The sequence below is a fragment of the Scomber japonicus genome, chromosome 3 (genome assembly GCF_027409825.1).
Source record: "Scomber japonicus isolate fScoJap1 chromosome 3, fScoJap1.pri, whole genome shotgun sequence".
Taxonomy (NCBI): domain Eukaryota; kingdom Metazoa; phylum Chordata; class Actinopteri; order Scombriformes; family Scombridae; genus Scomber; species Scomber japonicus.
The window spans coordinates 5,418,431-5,438,073 of NC_070580.1; the positions used below are offsets into that span (position 1 = coordinate 5,418,431).

General features: G+C 36.3%; 1 protein-coding gene across 2 annotated transcripts; it reads right to left on the reverse strand.

Annotated features, from left to right (window-relative positions):
- Positions 1–1,361: 1,361 nt before the first annotated feature.
- On the reverse strand, positions 1,362–4,247 carry LOC128355731 (zinc finger protein 502-like). 2 transcript variants are annotated; one of them, XM_053316067.1, is made up of 3 exons: positions 3,817–4,247; positions 2,245–2,373; positions 1,362–2,211 (listed from the first exon to the last, which is right to left on the reverse strand). In XM_053316067.1, exons 1-3 carry the CDS (start codon positions 4,010–4,012, stop codon positions 1,460–1,462), a joined length of 1,077 nt encoding a protein of 358 aa, XP_053172042.1. In that variant the 5' UTR covers positions 4,013–4,247; the 3' UTR covers positions 1,362–1,459. The 2 variants fall into 2 exon arrangements, with proteins under 2 accessions (XP_053172042.1, XP_053172041.1); XM_053316066.1 differs by having other exon boundaries at positions 1,362–2,373.
- Between the last annotated feature and the right edge of the window lie 15,396 nt (positions 4,248–19,643).

Sequence of the window (19,643 nt, forward strand, 5' to 3'; positions counted from 1 at the left end):
GTAGTTCAAACACTTTATAATGAGTTGATTGACAAACTGATAATGAGACAGAACAAGTGACATCATAAACTAAAGGAATAGAAAACAAAGAAGACATTAAAAGACAAAAATTGAGACCAATGCACGCAAGAGACAATAAGAATGATAAAAAATGTTGAATGAAAATTTAAATAAAATAAGTAAATAAATAAAATAATTAAATAAGCAAAATAAGAGAGAAGGGGTTGGTTACATTTTTTGAATAACAATTAGGTTAAAACTGATTAAAAAGACAAAATAAAAGATTAAATTGAATGAAAAAATATGGACTAAAACTAGGTTAACATAGATTAAGAAGAGTTGTATTGATCCATTTCTTTCCCAAACTCACTCTGCAAACTCTATGATGGAAATGCAATATATATAATAAGGCTTTTATTATAATTCAGACACTGAGTTACAGTCATTGCATTCATATTTAGATGTTTTTCTTCTTATTAAATTTAGTCCTGCCACCATATCATTTCCCTTCAGATTGGTTGATGTCTTATCTAGTAGATTCACATATACTGCATTTATTTTCTTACCAATGTCCATGTCTGTCATTTTTCATTAAACTTTCCACATAAAACTAAAACAAATAAAGCCCAACATATGCACAAGCATGTTCCATCATCAACATGGCATGGATTAAAATAACTTGTGTCTTGCACCCCCTAGTGTCTGAGAGGAACATTACATTTAACCTCAATCAAATACATGGCTTTGATAAATGTGGGCAGAAATATTTATCATAGGATCTGGCTCAATGAGAAGCATTTACAGTACTTTAACTCCTTAGTGAAACATATTAACAGACAACAGAATCTACAGAAACACCACAACCTGATGACACTGTGGTAAACAGTCCACTGCTGAGCTATTGAACTTATTTGCAGTGCTTGCATAGGCAGAAGACAGTCAGAATTAGTGCTGTATGTACTGTAGTGTTAAATGAAAGGCAATGTGCTCACTTACTGACATATGTATTGAAGTTCATGAGACCAGTGATGTAACTGCTTCTATTAGGAAAGAAGTGAACAAACTAGAATCACTGATTACGAGTCTGTGAACTGAACACAGTCTGTCTTAAGTACAAAGTGAAAAACATAAAAAAAACAATGAGTGAAATCCAGAACTTACTGTATTCAGCTAATACACAAATAGTTCAAGTTTTGTTGTAAAATTCTACATTTACCCTTAATGGCTCAAATAACTCATTTTAAGCACTTTTAATGTAATCTAAGGACACTTAATATACAGATATTCCATAAAGGAACATCTGGCTGCAGGTTTTAATGATCTCAGTCTTCAGAGCCCTTTATGAAATAGTTTGGAACAGAGTGAAATATGCTACAAAATGTAAAGTAGCTGCATTGAAAATATCAAGATATGATGTCACATTGTACACATCTGTCCAGTTGTAAATATAAATGGGAATTCATGAATTCTTTGAGTGGACTTGCATGTGTCTCAGCATGTCCTTCTTGTACGCGAACGGTCTGGAGCAGATGATGCAGCGATGCGGCTTTTCTCCCGTGTGAGTCCTGATGTGACAGATCATGTTGCCCCTCTGCCTGAACTCCCTCCCGCACACCTCGCACGAGTACGGCTTCTCTACAGTATGGATCCTCATGTGTACCCTCAGACACTCGCCTCGTCCGAATCTCCTGCCGCATATTTTGCAGCAGTGTGGTTTCAGACCCGTGTGAACCAGCATGTGTCTTTTTAAATGCGTCCTGGTGGTGAACGTTTTGCCGCAGATGTAACACAGGTTGTTCCCTCTGTGTGCTCCCAAAGCTTTGATTGCGCTGTCCGCTAACGCTGCGTGATCTGGAGGACAGAGAGCCGTTGTGTCGTTCGAGTGCGATTTAACGTGTATCACTAATGAGCTCCTGCTTTGGAAGGATTCTCCACACAGCTTACAAGACAAACTAGTTGTGTTCGGACTGTTTAGTCTTTGCTTTGGATGCGAATTAGGTCCTCCTCTCTCTGTATACTCAGCATCACTGGTGTTATTCTCATCCATGCTGTCTGAGGAGAGCGGCTGCCAGACGTTTGCTGCTTCTGATCTTCCGTAGCCGTCGTCTTCCTCTTCTGTTTTTAACCAGTTGGCTGAAGTGCTGGGCAGAAGCTCTTCCTCTCTGATGGTCTCGGTTTGGGTTTGACGGCATGAGATGGGCTGCGTGCTCTCTTCGTGCTTAACACAAGCAGCAGTGACATCACTCTCTGACAGCTCCTGCAGTTTGTCTTTGTCCCAGCTGGTCCACAGTTCCTGAGGCTCTGGAGATGCATCAGTGCCGTACGTTGGCTGGGTGAAGGTCTCAGCTGCAGACACACCAACCTCCTGGCAGACTAAAGAGAAAGTGTTTATATTATGATATTTTATACTGTGTACCGTGATCAATAATACCAATTATGTCATGGTCATAATTAGCAATGTACACAAGAGTGATCTCCTCTTTCACTACACAGCATCATCCAGGTAAATGCAGTCATCACAGTAGAAGGATATGGATAACAAACACTGACTTCTTCTGACACATGTTAATGAATAGGACTGCTGTCAAATTAAACCTGAAGTGTCATGTAATTGAAATCATGTGACTTCATATGTGTAGTAGGTATGACATAGAGTGGAGCGTTCTTGCTCTGAACTCCAGTCAAACGTCAGTAACAAAGGATTGAGAGTATTTTAATGTTAAATATCGCCTCAAGAAATGTTTTAAGATGTGTGTAAAATACTGACTTTGAATAATAATTTGTGTTTAATGTTGTTTTTCTACACAATAAGTACAGATATCTCTTTTTAAATGACATTGTTGTTAAGCAGACTTCTCGTGTCAAACTCTACACCTACATAACTCTGCTCAAACATCCAACTGAAGGAACAAGAAGCAACACACATTTTTGAGTGGAGGGGGACTTTAAGGAAATCTGTCATAAATGAAGCAGTCTTGTAAATTGAACAGATAGTGTTTATAACTTATTCATACATCAAAATATGCTATAATATGGTGCGCAGGTGGTTGAGTGGTTAGAGCGCATGTCATATATGCAGCTGACCCCGGTTCGAATCCCAGCCGTAGGTCCTTTGCTGCATGTCACACCCCCCCTCTCTCCCATGTTTCCTGTCTGTCTACTGTTGAATAAAGGCATCTATGCTGAAAAAATCTTTTTAAAAAAAGCTATAATATGATGTAAAGCAGTTTCATATATTTCTCATTGTCCCACTTTAAAAAATGTGGTTTGAAATGTGGGACAGTCATGTACATTCCTAAATGATACATGCATTCAAGCACATTCATTAAAATGTTCAATACCAATATTTATTCAGAAGTCTTTGGCTTGTAATACTTACTTTTTGTAATATTACAAATATTAATGCATGATATAATACACTCATGACCTATGAGCATGCACTTTGGCTTTGAGTGTTACTGACCAAAGGAGTTTTTCTGAATGTATGAAGATGATTTAGACATTTTGGCCTCTCACTGAGTGTCTATGATTTCAGCCTGAACTGTCCCACATTAGAAAAGACAATGTGGGACAATTTTATATTTGCCATTTCTTCTCTGAGTGTGACATCTGCTCTCTCTTTTCTGATATGAGTAGAAAACACTTTTAGAATAGTGCAGCGGATGGATATTTATGCATTAGCTTCATGCTGAAATATATTGCTTAGGTGCCATTAGTAAAAACTGTCTAATATGACTGTAATGGAGCCAGCTGAGCACACGTACAATAGATGATGAGTAGAGCTTGTTGTGAGTACACAGCACAGAGCACACTAACCTGCAGAGAACTCCATCTGTCGATTCAAACCTTCAGCTAGCATCAGCAGCCCGCTGTGTTTTACATCCTCTCTGGACAGATACATGTCGTTTCGATACTCTAATATGGTTCTTTCCACAGCACCGAAGATTTCCTCCGCGGCCGCTGTGAGCCGCTCATTAACAAACACTCTCAGCTGCAGTAACCTATTGGCCATTTTTTTTAGGAGGAGGACGAGAAGATGTACCTGTGGATTCACAAAGCTAACAGCAGAGCTAGGCTAAGCTTCGAGCTAGTAAACAGAGTAGCAACGAAGGAAAGGCATTCACGTACTAACGCTAATGTGTTTTCATAAAGACAACTAGATCAAATAGAGGTATGAGAAGTAAGCGTAGAATAATAAGACAGCTAGAGAGATAAATGAAGAGGAGAGAGAGAGGAGACTGCACAGTGTAAACAATGGTTAGCAGTCTGGCGGAAGTTGGATCCTGCATCGTCCAAACAGCCGGAGCACGTGACTCTTGACGTCTGAATCAACCAATCAACCAAAATCAAGTTTTTTAAATTTTTTGCAAATTATTATTTTTTATCAAGAACTGCATCAATGTGTCACTACAATAACATGACTTAATAGTAAGAAGGCATTGAGAACTAATTGTGTTTTTGATATATTTCATATTGATTGATGATATATTATTGTGAATTAAATACTTGTTTTGTCTTTATTTTATTTTTTTTAATCTTATAACGTTATATATAGCCTACAAGACAGCAGCGATGACAAACAGGTGAAGACTCACACTGCAAAAATCGATGGACAGGAAGGCCAGGTAGCCATGGGGACAGGCGTGCTGTGAACCCAAGAGAAAAGTCATTGAGTGGTCTCTTCAGTCTGCTGAGGTTGAGCCCAATAGATGGGGTTACAAGTGCATAATCAAATATGTATAGTTACACATTTATCTGTTTGTCAGAGCTCATGAGTGAAACCCAACGCTTCTTCTTTTTTTGGCCTTTTCACATAAGTACATGTTGTACATCCAGAATGAGCAAGAAAATGTCTACATGCATGCAGTGAGGAGAAAGATAAGTAAGACAGGACAACAACTTGGTGGTCTTCATGAATTGGTGATGATAGATGACACAACTGTCATTCTGATTTACTATTATTATTTTTATATTTTTCTCAGGACTTTGAAAGCTTTGTGTGCAACTGTCATACTTTTGATATACTGTAATGTATTTTCATGATTTTGCCATTCATTTAACTTATAATCTGGTGCTTTCCCCTCATATATGTGAATGGTAAAACCTAGAAACTGTGATCACTCTCATTGATGGGTGAATGATGTCGCTGGTCAATATGTATTTGTGGCTTTTTTATTATTCTGATGAATTATTATTAACAGTATAGGTGAGAGTCATAAGACAAGACATGAAAGTTGGTTTTTCAGAGTAAGCATCAAAGAAGAAAAAGGGCTGCCACTTCTGAGATTTGTTAAGAAACACTCTCAGTGCCATCTGCTCCTAATCATCAGAAGACATTTTCATCAGGGGTCTACAATTAATTGCAGGCATACATGGGTGCACCTGCACTGTTGGGTGCACCCATTTCTCTGTGAACCACAGGAGGAGCTTTATGATCCTAACAGTGGAGGACAGACTCAGAACATCGAAGGCTTCAGGGGTTTACATAAACCAAATATGGTGACTAGAGGACCACTTTGTATTTAGTGTCTTTTGGGATGTTTACTGAAGGACATACGTCAACAGTTTACAGTGTAATAATTGTGTGCATGATAAAAAGGGTGTTGCGTTAGGAAATGATCAGTTATAAACAACAATATAGTTTATAACTGATACTTTCCTGATCTGATCCAGCTCTCTATAGAGATGCAATTATTTTTATTATCGATTCATTAATTGAGTGGGATTATTTTTTTGATCTCAGTTACACACAGGCAGCTAGAGGAACTTTGGCACCTAAAGCACTGTAACATTGAAATATTATCTACTTGATTTGGCTTCATATTAACTTCAGATCAACTTTTAGATACATCTTATGGGCTGAAATATGTGCCACCAGAAACCAAATTCAAATTATGTGATTCAGATTCAGTTTCTGGTGGCACATATTTCAGCCCATAAGGACAGTGGATTTTGTTTGTAAGTGCATTATGAATAGATCTCTTAATGAAAAAAGAGGAATGATTACAGCAAGAAATGTTCAAATGGACTGAATATTGTCTTAACACATTTGCAAAATTGTGAATCTCACTTAAATCTCAACTGTAGGTTTGGTAAGATGGACAATATTTTCTATTCAGGTACTCATTAAACACTCCCAAGAAGAACAAACCAGAAACCACTTCCAGTATGTCAGAAACACATCACAGCTCATGTATTTACTCTGTAAAGCATTCAATAAAGCAGCCAGTGGGTGGCAGCAGCACATCTGGGACTCAAGCGCACAATCTCAGTCCAACTAATATCAGAATTTATACTGATCTATTCTGACCTTCCTTTTCCACAGTTCAATCGCAGTTCCAGCCTTTTTAATATCATATTTAAGTTATTATTATCTATCATAAAGAGTCCAATCAACTTTCACTTTTCAGCCACATGTTGGACATTAAGTAATTAAATTAGATCATTTTTCATCAAAGCTACAATCCTCAAGATTTGACTGAACTTATTACATCATCTATGTGGTAATAATATGGTATGAATTCAAATTTGAAGAACAGATTTTCCTTGGTGGGCTTGGACACATTTGATCAGTATCTCTTACCGTGGTATCACCAAGCTGAGAGACCTGGCTGCAAAAGAAGGGTGTGCATGTTTGAAACCACTGAGACATAACATTGTTGAAATTGCACTCATTTTTCTTAAGACATCTCAGGCTGTTCATCAGTTTTGTAAATAGTTATAATATATAGTATCATATATATAGGTCATTATGCAATGGTTTTATTGGTCCAGCCCACAAATTGGGCTGTATATGGCCCTTGAACTAAAATAAGTTTAACACCCCAGCGACAGATTCTGTTATCTTGATGGATATCTTAAAGGTGATGTCATCAGTGGATTTGCGCAATGGAGACACTCAGAACATGATGTTATAGAATAATAAAAATGTAAGATATAAATTAGGTAATAATAATATTATATCTTAGAGGTTTAGAACTAAGCACAAATAAAGTAGATTGTTTTTAACACTGCCAGTAAATATCTAAATGCAGTAACATATTGTGGACTGATGAAATGAACAATAGACAGATAACACATACAGTATATCTGGTTCTCTTCTTCCTGCAGTACTTTGAGCACATGCACCTACTTCTGTATCATTTTGTCCTTGATCATATCTACAGTAAACTTGGTCAAGATGTGCTGGGTGTGTTTCCCTGTTATGGCTGTGAGAACCTAAAACTCTTCACTGAACAGTAAGAGCGAGCAGATGGTGCAACAAGTTCTAGTCCTCACAGACTTGAAACGTGTGCATGAAATCAAAAAATCATAAAGACATATATGAAACATGACTGACTTCATGTTTTTGTTTGTTTTTTTAAGGGGAGGAGATTAGTCATATCAAAATAACTACATGTCAAACTTCATGACAGTGTGGCTGTGATAAAGTTCCCTGTGTGCCTGCCAAGAGGAAAAACAATGTGAGAGCGTCTCTCTGTGACCTGATAAACTGGAAACCTGAGTTGTGAAATTATCTTCCACTTCTTGTGTCAACAGCTGCATCTGTGCTTTCACTTTAAGTCCAGCAAGATGGAAAAGACACTGTTGGTCCTTGTAGCTTTTGTCCTGGTGTCCTCATGCAAAGGACAGAAGTGGAAGCCTCCAGGCTTTTGCCATCAGAAAAAATGCCCTGAATTCAAAGTGGTTGAGACAAACCAGGTAAGTTTCAACAAACACACAAATGCGCGCACACACACACACACACACACACATACACAATTAGGCAAGATAAAGAGCAGTTCCTAATCTTCATCAGTTTTATCTCAGTGTAACAGAATTTTAAACTTGTGTCTCCACACCAATTCTTTAGTCACTTCTGGGGATTTTTTTTCTAACATTTAAATCTTGTGAGGTCCACTTTTACATATATACATATTTTGAGTTTTTATATACTGTATTAGCAGGCAGCAATCAATTCATTAATCACACACGATTTTGATCTGGTCTTTTATTAAGACTGTATTCATAAGAACTGTTTGATGTTGCTGTTGTCTGCAGGATTTTGAGGAGCGTTTGTATGTTGCCACTGAATGGATTACCACCAAGGTAGAAAGCAGTCAGAGCAGTGATGTAATGGCGGCATATTCAAGGCTGAAGAATTACTGCCAGAAAGAGAAGAAGGCAGGTATGTCAGGATCTGAAACCAACTGTATGAGTCAAACAATTGTTCAGTTTTGTGATGCTGGAAGATCATTTGAATGGGCTACTAATGAAGTGAAATTGGGATATCACTAGAACCACAGCTTTACAATGTTAAGCATTAATAAACACATTCTAGGCACAACATGCATGTGAAGATCAAAGCAATAGGTACAAAATGTCATTCATTGTCTATTGTACTGTATATAAGTCACGCGGTATGAAAACAACAAGAACTGAATGTTTCACTTGTTGCAACTTAAGTAAAGATGATCAAACTGTGATCTTATCAATGGGTGAGATAGATTACTGACAGGAGAACAAAAAGGTAGAGGAACCACTAAGATAAAGTCTCACATTCAGTTTTACGTTCAAGAAATGTTTCATTTTGTATACGTTTTAAATTCAAGAAATGATTAAATAAGTAGAATGTTTAGGACCACAAGACTAATGCACATTTTTTTTACCTCAAAGCCACTAAAAGCTGTACTGAAAGCCCACTCTCCATAGACAATTCTTACATTGTGCAATATTGTCACTTAATTCTTTTTAATATTTATACTTATTATATTCATACTGTGCAAACCTGATATTTATTATGCATACACGTTTGGATTAGTGTGCCTGTCTGTCAGTGTGTGTCTTTCATTTTATTCTTAATCTTGCTCTGCTCAGAAAGTGCACCTGAATTTCATACAATGATAATAAAGGAATTATGTTCTGTTTACCTTCAAGACATGTCTGGGTGTGTACAAATATTACATTAAAAATGTTTTAATTCTTCATAAGTTTTACATTCCAGAAATGTTGACATTTTTAACACTTTTACAGATGTTTACATGTGTACAGGTTCCATTTTCAAAGAATACTTGAAGTTTTACATCCAAGAAATATATATATTTTTAAATGATAAACTCAGGTTTGTAACGGTTTACAATACCATCAGTCACATTTCCTTGAAACTTGCTTGCATTCATGCAGTATGGAATATTTGTGTGTAAATATCTCATCATCTTGTACCATGTTTATCACCTCAAGGCTATGAGATCTCTGATGACACCTGGCCCGCACTGATCAGTGTTACAGAAGCGGAAGATAGCTCCGCTGTGTCCATGTCTTGGTTTGTTCCTCCTGGTACAAAAACACCTGAAAACACTGATGAGTCAGTCACACTGCAAAGCAGACCTGAAGCCACTGTCTATGTCAGGTGAGCAGCAGTTACTTTCATTTTTCAACTAAGTGTTCTCCAGGAGACCCAACTGAGGTTTCATGAAACACTTGAATTATATTTCCAAACAGTTATCAATTTACCAAATAGTAATGAGTGAAAATATATTATATATAATGAAGAGGACATAAATGTAGAAAACAAGAGAAGTCAATGAAAGACAATTGAGAATGTTTTTGTTGAAATCTGATCTGAAGTATTATGTGCTGTCATTGTTTCCATTTCATATAAAAGGGTATTCGGTGGAACTCCAAGCATTAAGTCAGGACAAGAAAATGCAAAGTTACTCCGTGAGGCCTTGACTAAAGCTGGGAAAACCTTTGATCCCAACACTTACTCTGGAGCTGGCTATGACCACTACATCTCTTTTACTCACCACAATGAGATCTGGATCCTCGCTGTCTGATGTCAACAGATATCATCAGTCTAACCCAATACTGTGTTATGTCATATAATCACTGTGGTTCCTCTATACTGTCTTTATTGTGTCCTCGTTTACTGGAAACCCAAGTATAATGTAGCATAATTATTGGCACTTCTTACACATATTGCACTTGTATTCTACCTTACTGCAGTGAAACAAACACACATGTTGTACTGCAGGTAGCCAGCAGACACACATTATTAGATGCTTGTGTTGCATGATAGAAACTGGTTTCAGGAATGTTGTGAATCTGCCAGAGTGTTTACCATCAGCCTTTCTCACTTAACATTCTAGTGATGAGATTTTGTTGAGATTATGTTTGCCAACAAATGTGCTGTAAATGATAAAACACACTAATACACATCTGTACTTGCCTCAAACAAATAAACAGTTAAATCTTTGTTTGCATGTAGTAAAGTTTTCTTTTTATAAGATGTTCCTTCCTGTCTATCTGTTGAATAGAATGTTAACTACAGGTTAGCCTTTAAGGAATCTCTGACAAAACTACAAGTAACCTAACTGGCTGAAGGCATGTCTCCATGACACAAAAATGTTATCACTATCTGCTTCTACTTCCTGGTTAGACTTGTTTGTACAAAAGCAAAAAACCTGTCACCCAAGACAAAAAGGACCCAACCAAAAAATAGAGTTGTGGAGTTCTCAAGTCAGGAGTCATCAGGAGAAATGTACTTACATAAAGTGATTCATTCCTGCACAATGTAGCTCACCTGGAGTGTGGTGCCATGTATCCAACACTAGATGGTGATGTAGGTAAGGCTAACAAACTTGCTGTCATATGCTGGATCACATTTGTTCAGTCACGTACAATCAGTCACTTGTCCTAACAAGTTAGAAAGATGTATGAAACTTTTTGGGCAAATTTGATTGTTTTCATATCATTGTGGTCATAGTTACACTTGTACTGTATATAAAGAACACAAAAAGGTCTTACACAAACAAGTCTGAAATTAAAGTGTTTTTCTGAATGAAATGGACACTTCAACAATTGAACAAGTGAAGATGAGTTTACTATTCAAGGTAGAACTACTCTTTTTTTCTCTCCCAAAAGAAAAAATGGTTTTGGCTTGAAGGAATTTCAACCACAAACATGTTTCAAAAAGAAACTTAGATATTAGATTCCAATACCCATGACAGAATATCACAAGGAGAATGGAACAGGCAGACCCAAATGCAGGAGACAGCATATAAATAATGAACTAACATGCATAGAACCGCAGCAGAATACACATAATTACAACTCAAATATACAAGCAATGCCATAGCCTCTCTAGTCTGTAATAAACAGAACTAAACAAATTCAAAATGATTGAGACTGAGTTTAAGATGTGTGATTACAGACCAGAATAAAAAAAGACTAACTAATAAAGACAACTAAAGTATCTTTACCTAACTTTAACTGATATGTTTCCAAACCAGCTGGTAACACTGTCACACAGGATGGACTTTAAAAGAGAAAATGAGAATAGTTTTCCAATAAATGGAGGCACTAATGATGGTCAAATGTGCACAGATGTTTGCAACATGCAAATACATTGTCTGCAGTAGGTGGAGCCCTAAGTATTTATAAGTAGAGACCGGTCTAATGTCATGACCATAAATGGTAATAAGGCAATGATCTCCTGCACTATTTAGACAGATTGATTTGTCAGTTGTATGATGTCTGCTGTGACTCTGGAGAAATTTAGTAAACTCCTGATAACTGTGACGATGTCACCAACATTTTCCCAAACACCATCATCAGGTACAAATTTTAGATTGTTCAAGAAATTTTATGACTGCAGAATGTTATGTTATGTCCTCCTTCTGTGAGTTGATATTGGTCTTTTGTGGAATGTAGTGCAAGCAATACTAATAAGTCCAACATATATGTTTTTTTCCTTACTTGAACTCACTGATAACATCTTAAAGGAAGGTTTTTCTATTGTTCAAGTATGTCCAAAACAATAGTCAACATTGTTATTTTTTTCTTGTTGTAATCATTCCTCCTATTCATTCTAACTATTAAGGGAGCTCTTCATAATGCACTTACAATGTAAGTGATGGGGAACAAAATCCACAGTCCTCATTCTGTGCAAAAAAGGATTTAAAAGTTTAGTTGAATATAATATGAAACTCAAGTCAATATATTTCAAAGTTACAGTCTTCTTAGTGTCAAATTCCATCTTTTTGTTACTATCCACAACTGAGCAGGACAACACTTTCTGTTGAGACACAAAGAGAGAATAGTTATCCAGATCCATCCCCTTGGAATCCTGAAAACTAATACTGGCATCAACAGCCCATATTTGAAATAATTCAGTGTGGACCAAACTAGTGGGCTGATCATGTGCCTGAACTATAAACCAGCAACCAATATAGCATGCAAATACAATATTTAAGTACACAACTTGGGCGTAAGACATTTTTTATTTTATTACTATTTTACTTCAAATGATACCTATGACATTTAACACTTATAGCAAATAATATGCACACATTACTTTCCAAATATTTTACCGATTACTTGATACCTGTTTTTCTCTGTATTGTTCATGCATGGACAAAGGACTTTGAAACCAATGGCAGAAAGTTAAGCTCACGTAGCAGTTGTCAGACTGAAATAGAACACACATTGTACTTTATACATCTGCATACGTTTTGCCTTTTCATATATCCATGTATTTGTTGAACAATTTTTATGCCACTTACAATTATTACAGTGTACCATGACATTCAATTGAAATTTGCTGGTACTGAGCAATGTTTGAGACAGCCTGTCACTTAGACAGAAATCTAACTTGCATGTACTGTACTCACAGTGGCCCAATTAGTTTAGTTTAGTTTAGTTAGAATTTACACCGAAAGCGACAAATAATACAAAGTGCAGGGAGTGGCAGTAAACCCAAATGGGCTTATTTAAATCCTCCACCTAAAAAATGTTAAAATTTCACAATATTACAGAAAATAATAACTTTAAAGTTAATTAATAACTTGAAAAGCAAGTTCCAACAAATAAAATGTCTTCTATTTCTTCTTGATAACATACTTTTAACTCAACTGACAAAGGTCTTTCCTCAAATGTGAAAGAAGCTACCGTTAATATAGAAACCTTGGTAGAAAAATATGCCTCACCATGCTGAACACTGTGAAATGAACACAAGAATGTACCTAACATGTATCAGACATCAGTCTGATCACAACAAATGATTCCTATCTGCAAATCATCTGACAGTTGACGTCATACATCACTGTCCAAATGAACATTGACTTTTCTTACTGTCATCATGGTTATGATCAAATTATATTTTTGATTATATCTTTAAAACTATATTATTTTACCAAATGATACATACAAATCATTTCCCAAAAATATTACTGATTACCGATATCTGCTTCTTTCTGTATAGTTCATGCATGGACAAAGGGTTTTGGAGCCTTGACTTTATATATTCATATATTTATATTCATATATTTAATGAACTATTTTCCCTGCCACTTACAATAATTACAGTGCACAATGAAATTCAAATGAAATGTTTGACACAGTCTGTAACTCATTCAGGTGTGTTCTGTGTAAAAAAAATAAATAAATAAATCAAGCGGCAATTACTATAGACACTTCAGAAAAATAAGCCTCACAAGGTTGTTTTGACATGCATGCCATAGGAAAACTAGTTGTCTTCTGCATGTAGACATTGGTCTGATCTTAAGAAACATTTCCTGGTTCATTGTCACACCACAACATACACCGAACAAGACAACAGTGCAAAGGAACAGCTGAATAAGAAATGTCCTGTGGTGAGTACAATACATTATATGCATGTTGGCTGAGTCAAAGAATTTCTGATAATTCTGTGGTTTCTACAAGTGTGGCTGTAATTGTACTCTGCCTCTTCACAGATAAAACCCCAGATCTGAGATTTGTTCTCGTTGGATCACAGAGGCATGGAGCTGAGTCGGTTGCAAATAGAATCTTAGGAGGAGAGTTTGAATGGGGAGAAAGAACTGCTTACACTGTGACAAATAAAAGGCAGGTGAATGGGAAGTTAATCCAGCTGGTGAAAGCTGGAGTTACACACTGTGTGATACAGCAGAACTTGTAAAAGTCAAGTTACTACTGTAGTCCATTTCTGCCAGGAAATCTTATAAAATAAATGGAAAGTTAGAAATGATTAAAAGAACAAAATGAGAGTACAGCCATGTTAGCAGCTCTGTGAGGTTATTCTTAGGCACAGTTGTGCTTTGAGCTAAATGCTAATGTCATGCTAAAATGCTCACAGTGACGATGCTATCATACACCATCTTAGTGTTAGCATGCTCACAGTAACTGATAAACACTAACACAAAGTACAGCGGAGGCTAACTGGAACATCATTAGTTTAAACCAAAGTATTTGACAAATTCAAATTTTGACCTGATGATGATGCAAGTTGAAAAGTTGGGAGATCAGCAAATTGTATCCAATTCAATGGCAATCGGTCCAATAGTTGTCAAGATATTTCAGTGGGCACATTGCCATCCCTAGTCATGCAGCTAGTGTGCTTAATAATGAAAATACTTGACAATGGGTGGAAATTTTGACAATTTCCCCCCTGTCATTTGTATGGGTTTGCTGAAGCAGTCTTGTAAACAAGTGTGTTAACAAGTGTTCACTCACTTGGAAAAATATGTGTATGGAGAATAAAAGAGTAGCCTTATGCTTTATAACATCACAGTAATGATGTTTTAGTGTCCAGTGCCATAGGTTTTTACAGCACACATAAATATTACTATGAAAACAACGGACTAAATTGTAATTTGCTGTTATCCCATACTACATCCAGGTGATGCTGACACTCCCAAAGAGAAAAATAGCATTGAGAGAACATCTGCATGGGTTAAGGAACAAATCAAAAGAGTCCTCAAACAAAGGAACCAGGCATTCATCTGTTGGAAAAGAAATACTTTAACAATTTTAATTCCATCTACATGAATGAAGGAGTGGAACCAACAGGTGAACGATGAACTTAAAGTGTCATAAAATAATAAGCCACAGTGTAGGTAAGCTAATGCTATAAGTTAATGTTTTTTTTGTCAATGCAGCATAGAAACTCACTGTCTCCTTTACAAATGTTTTATGAATATTTCTATGAAGTGATTGTGCTTTATTGTCTTACTTTCCATGTTACATGAATCTATTTACTCAAACTTTGAATATGAGGTATGCTAACTCTTACTATCCTTGTCAGGTTCAGCAATGTGGCACCACCTCACCTGATGCTCTGACTGTTGCATAGTTATATTAACAATTGTTCAGATATGCAGCCTCTGGTATTCAACCATGTAACCAGTAATAAGCTTGAAATGTCTTAAGTTCCAATAGAAAATTGTAAAAAGGAGGAATAGAGGTCACCCTATTACTGATGACTGTGTGCTGTGACAATATTTTTTTCTCATTGACCCTAAATGTGATGTTTTTACAGACCACATTTGTTCAAAAACTTTTTCTAAAACATGAGACTCAATCTGTTCATGTACAAGATGAAAAAAATGAACATTTGAACCTGTAGCATAATTGTTTGTCCCATCTCTAACAGACAGGCTCATAAAAATAATTTAATTTAAGAGAACAAAAAAAACATAATAATGTATTCATTTTTAGGGGTGCTTGAGCACCTCTAAAAAGGGTCTAAAATCGCCCATTTGTAGGACTTTTTTAATCTTCTTATTTTAAATACATCGTGGTTGACATTTAGTTGGGAAGATTTCTGGGTTGATTTCTGGATAAAACAAATTCATTTAAATGTTCTTGTTATTACAATAGTGCTTTCTTTATGCATCATTGGCTGTATACCTGATAATCTATCAGAAAAGTGAGATGAGCTTTCTACCATTGAAATTATTTTTTGGAAGTACAAACATATCTTATATACAAAAACAAGATATTATAAATCAACTTGCGTTACTTTTATGAAATAAATGATTTTGTTCTTAATGATATTTTACCAAAGAATTAACTAATAAATGAATGTTATTATCAGTATACTATCCAGTACAGAACCCAGAACTTAATCCATTGTTGTTTTAGTGGAAGGGACCAGAAATCATTTATTCCAATGGATGTAGGAAGTGGATGACAGAAATCCTGTTATAAATGGCTTTATTAAGACAAATGAAAACAATTGTAACTTTTTTTTCTCATAACATGACTGCAGCTACCATGTCTACAAAGCAATCAATCCAGGTATAGCTGCTTGCACATGCTTTTTCTTCCTTTTATGTTTTAGCACTACAAGTCACACAGATTTTGACCAATATTTCATTAGACATTTGTCATACTGTAACATATAATTAACTTGCAAGATTGCTGTAATTACATAGCATGTAGGGGGGTTGATGAGTATTTTATATATATTGTACTTTATTTGAAATACATTCTGTTCCCACTCAGTCGCTCACTGTTAGATACATCTCATATGTTATATCTGGTCATATGATTTCTGAGCAGCTCTTTAAGCGCAATAAATCATTTCCACATTAACTTTTTTGAGTTAATATTGCTACTTTATTGAGGTCAAGAGGACCTTCATCATCACTGATACCATAATAAAGACTTGGTTGAGGTTGGGGGACAATTGTGGTTAAAAAAACCCCAATGTTGAACAATGTTTAAGGGTTGAAGGGAAGCGGTCAGCAGCCTCCAGTATTGAAATCTCACATTTTATTATCCATCCAGACCATTATTTATTGTAGAATAACATCACCTGATTCCCTTCCTTTGCTCCAGATGGTCAAGAGTCAGAACTACTATGACTAGAGGGCTTTGTTACTTGGATGTAAACATGTGGGTTTTGGGGCTTTTGTGGCATTTAATTATATTCAAGTGCACTCCCGCTGCTCTGTGCGCACTACCGCTGTCTGACCGCCGGGGAGGAGGACAGCAGGAGGAGGAGAACAGATTCTCTTGCTCCGTCACGCGCTCCCTCTCCTGATACAACTTTGTGTAGCGCCATCTGCTGTAGCTGTCAGGTATCAGGACACTATTGCACAGCTATTGTTCAAGGTGATATTGACAACAAAAATGTAAAAATCCCCTCCAGACATGTTTTAATACAAATATAAACACTCTTCTTTGACAGATAATTTGTGGTTCCTCTATACTGTTTTTATTGTGTCTTAGTTGACTGTAAATTAATGTATAATGTAGCGTAATTATTGCCACTTTTAACATGTATTGTACTTGTATTCTACCTTACTGCAGTGAAACAAACACACACGTTGTACTGCAAGCAGCCAGCAGACACACATTCTCAGATGCTTGTGTCGCATGAAAGAAACTGGTTTCAGGAATGTTGTCAGTATTTACCATCAGCCCTTCTCATTTTTTACATACTAGTAAGGATTTTTTTTCATACACATCTGTACAGTAGGTACAGCTAACAAACGTGCTGTCACATGTTGGATCACATCATTTGTTCAGTCAACCACAACCAGTCATTTGTCCTAACAAGTTAGAAAGATGTATGGGCAAGTTTGAAATTATGCTTGTGGTGTATAGTAATAATGCTTGAATGCAAGAAAAATAAGTATTATTGCCACTTTTAACATGTATTGTACTTGTATTCTACTTCACTGCAGTGAAACAAACACACATGTTGTACTGCAGGTAGCCAGCTGCTGTGATTCTGGAGGAATTTTGGAAACTCTTGATGACCCTTATGATGTCATCGGTTTAACATTAATAATAATCTCTTTGGCATAATCCAAACAGAAGCCTTGCTCAGATTTTTGAAGCACAGATGCATTACCTCACAGATGGTGACTGTAGAGGAAACAGGCCTACATACTGTTGGCTTTAGCCAGCTATCATCAGTGTTAGCACATGGAGTGTGTGAGAGCAGGCTGGGGTTATCAAATTGTCTTCTCCCATCATGTACAGTATGAGTCATTGATATAAAACCCCAGCATCTCCACAAGGCTCAGTAAACTCCGTTCAGTGTTCAACTGTGTGGCAGGTTTCTCTAAGGGAAAACAAAGTAACTTTGAACCAGAACAGCACATCACTGTTTCTCACCACATTCACTCAAAGGACACACTCAGTAACCACAACAATGGTTTCCATAGCAAGAAGTCAGGCCCAGTGCGTCAGGTATGTAATCACACTTTTATGGAAAGCTGTGGAGGAATGTGACCGTGTGACTCATACTTAATAATGACTTACTCACCCATCAACCCTTTTACATGTCTATCAACTTTCTAAAGATGGAAGGAACACTTCTGGAATCAGACTGAATTTATTACATTTGTTGAGAAGAGAATTCAGCATATAGATGAAATATATTAAGTTTGCAGAACTTTAATTAAACTTACTTTCTACTTACTTAAATTTACCTGATTTACATGAATACTTATTTAATACACCCTTACAACCCCCTTGAAACTGTATATGTACTACTGTGTTTGCTGCAATGCACTGCAAGACTTATCTGAAAGACATCAGACAGAGTTGATATCACTCTTTTGTGAAATGTGGCGCAGACAGAAGTCACACTGTGTTGAACATAGTGAAACTAAACAGAGTGGAAATTGGGTTTAAGACTGTGCCTGAATGTCTACGTGTGCTATTGGTTGTTTTGATGGAAACATACATTCCACAACAAAAAACAGTTGCACCATTTACATGTAGACATCAGTCTGATCATAAGGAACATTTCCTATCTGAAATACATCTGACAGATTTAACGTGACTCTTTTGTAAAATGTAGTGCAGGAAATACTGATAAGCCCAAAGAACAAAAATGTCTTGTGAAACATTGTGAAACATCCCTGTGACTCAATCATTGACCCTTTAATAAATCAATGCACAGGTGTTGTGTGTGTGGGAACTGACTATTTTCTTCTTTGGAATTGGATCTTTGAGGAATTTGATTCCCTGCACCACAAGAGAGACTAAGCAAGTGGTGTGCATGTTGCCTCCTACTGTAATACTAAAAAGCCTGACAAATACTGTTTATACACTGTTTATACTTACTGTGTATATATTTTTTGTTTTTTTGTTTTCTTAATTTGAACTCACTCATAACATCTTTAAGGAAGAGTTTGCAATTGTTAAAGTCTGTCTAAAGCAATAACCAGGCACCCAATTGAACATTGACACTGCTTGCTGTAATCATTCCTCTTGTTCATATTGACCATTAAGAGATCTCTTCATAATGCTGTGATGGAGGTGGGGGCAAACCCACTGTCCGCCTTCTATGAGTTAGTATCACTCTTTTATGAAATGCAATGCAGACAATACTAATAAGCCCAATATATGCTTGGATGTTGTTGTTTTTTAACCTTACTTGAACACACTGATAACATCTTGAAGGAAGGTTGAGCAATTGTCCAAGTATGTCCAAAACAATAATCACATGCCCAGCTGAACATCGACATATTTCTTTCTTGTTGTAATCATTCTTCCTGTTCATACTGACAATTAAGAGGTCTCTAAATAATGCACTTACAATGTAAGTGATGGTGGACAAATTCCACAAGACTCCTTCTGCCCAAAAAAGAGATTTAAATGCTTATTTGAAGATAATATGAAACTCAAATCAATATACCTTACACTTACAGTCTTTTTAGCAAAAAACTTCCTGTTTTTATTACTATCCTTTGACCACAGCTGAGCAGGAAAACACTTTCTGCTGAGACAAAATGAGAGAATAGACATTAGGATTCATCCCCATCGAACCTTGAATATCTGAATGCTAAATTGAATGGCATCACAGTCCATATTTGTTGAAATAATTCAATGTGGACCAAAGTGGTAGAATAACTGACAAACTG